General features: G+C 39.9%; 1 protein-coding gene across 1 annotated transcript in view; it reads left to right on the forward strand.

Moving 5' to 3' along the window:
* The window catches only part of PHKA1 (phosphorylase kinase regulatory subunit alpha 1), a 414,257-nt gene that overhangs the window by 173,152 nt on the left and 238,947 nt on the right, over positions 1 to 2,158 (forward strand). Inside the window, exons 12-13 of the mRNA XM_007958330.1 lie at positions 666 to 761; positions 1,723 to 1,830. Of these exons, the coding sequence (XP_007956521.1) occupies positions 666 to 761; positions 1,723 to 1,830 (204 nt within the window). The remainder of the gene's footprint in view (positions 1 to 665; positions 762 to 1,722; positions 1,831 to 2,158) is intronic.

Raw genomic sequence — 2,158 nt, forward strand, 5'->3', positions numbered from 1 at the left:
TCTCCACTAAATCTGGTACCCTCTAACTTACTCAGCTGTTTACAGCTCCAGAGTCCCTGCTTCAAACCGTTACACCTACTTTTTTAGAAATTCAGATGCTAGAGGGAACAAATGTGTGGGCTAAAAGTATGATGCTATCTTCCTCCCCCAAGGTGATAAATCTTTATGGGAGTAGATTGCCCAGTCCTCCTTCCACAGAGCAGCTGGTGGGTTTCAAGTGCCAACCTTCTGGTTAGCAATCAAATGCCTTTGGCACTACACCACCAGACCTCCTTATAGGGTAGTACATATTGAATGAAAACAGTCCTTTGGAGGTAGCCTTACCAGGGCTAAGCTCTCTAAAATTTGAACTCAACCATGTTCTTGCTGGTGTGATTTTCCATGAGTTTATAACCCTCTTGAACCTTAATTTCCCTGTTTAAAAATGTGATAATTGCACATACCTCCTAGTATAGTTATTAAAATTAAATGCAGTAAAGTATGCAAAACTCCCAGCATAGTATTAGGCCAATAATAAGGTTTTACTAAATGCTATTTTCCCTTTCCTCTCTATTTTACTAGGTTAATAAGTTTCTTTGCAATACGACTTTCTTTGACTACAACCTTCTTTTAGATCTCCAAGGGAACTCTTTATAAGTTTTTTTCTGCCCTTCTTTTATCTCCAGGTTCAAGAGTATAGAGAGGCTCTTGAAGGAGTCCTTATCAAGGGCAAAAATGGAGTGCCACTTTTGCCAGAGCTGTACAGTGTTCCTTCTGACAAGGTGAGTTGGACAGAGCTCTCACATGGAAATGGGAGATACAGTACTTTGAAAGGATTGCCTCATTTGAGTCAAATAATTTTCAGTTTTTAATAAGGTTCTAAAAGTTTGTTTTTAATTCTCTAACAACAGAAATATTATTTTACTCATTCAAAAATAAATTTTTAACAGTCTCAGTCATGGCACTATTGCAAAGCCAGACAAGGACAAGACCAAATCTTGAGGCTGCAAATGATATGGGTATCAGTACACAGTAGTAGAGTGATAGTCAATATGAGGTCTCAGGATTTGGGATTACTGCTTTGAGGCTAGTATCTGGGATGTTTTGAGTAGATAAAGCTTGGAAAATGAAGCATGTACTATCTTCATTTTTCCCAAATAGCAGTCAAGAGTACCATTGCTCCTCTTGACCATTGAGAAAGAATATTACAGACATTGGAGAAATGCAGTTTTCCATTCTGGTGGGAGTTCTGGTGCCATAGCACCTAAGGGACTTGACTGCTAACTAGAAGGTTGGCAGTTCAAACCCACCAGCCACTCCTCGGAAGGAAGACTGGACAATCTGCTTCTGTAGAGATACTGCCTCTGAAACCCAAGAAGGGTCGCTATGAGGTAGAGATGCTCAACGGCACATAGTAACAACAACATTCTGGTGGAGATATATGGAATAAGCTCCTAGCAGCATCAGCAGTATCACCTGATACTGTTGGTTAAAATGCATCTGCAGCCCCCACCCTAGACCTGAATCAGAATCCACATTTTAATAAGATCTTTAGGTGATTTGTTACACACATTAGTTTGAGAAGTACTGCCTTAGATTATAGTTATAGTGCTTGACTTTTCATTGCATTGCATATGTGACTGTTTAATAGGGTAGGAATCAGAATCCAGACTCAGCCTTTGTATTATGTAAATCTTAAACCTTCTATTAGCCTTAGATGGCCCTTTTCGTCTTTTCTCTTAGGTTGATGAAGAATACCAGAATCCTCACAGTGTGGATCGAGTCCCCATGGGCAAGTTGCCTCACATGTGGGGTCAGTCTCTATACATCTTAGGAAGCTTGATGGCAGAGGTAAGGAGAAACTTCAAGGCTCTCCCACTTTTTTTCTGCTTTACTCACTGTAATGATTAGATGTGTGAGTAACTCATTAAATTTGAAGGGTATGTCTTTTGCTTTTATACTTTGCCTTACTTTTAGGTCTTCAGAATGAAGAGCATGACTGTCCCTTGACAAAAATCTTTCTCCTTTGCAGCCATGTCCTTTCTTGCCACCCAGACCTCCCTACGTTGGTATTGTACTTATAGTTGCCCAAGGATCCTAGATCTTTCCCTTTCAAAACTTCCCTAAGTGTCTTGATTGGTAACTGGAGCCAGACCCTTTTACCTCTTTATTTATGTAT

The sequence above is a fragment of the Orycteropus afer genome, unplaced genomic scaffold (genome assembly GCF_000298275.1).
Source record: "Orycteropus afer afer isolate SDZICR_OR568_19922 unplaced genomic scaffold, OryAfe1.0 scaffold00926, whole genome shotgun sequence".
Classification (NCBI taxonomy): Eukaryota; Metazoa; Chordata; class Mammalia; order Tubulidentata; family Orycteropodidae; genus Orycteropus; species Orycteropus afer.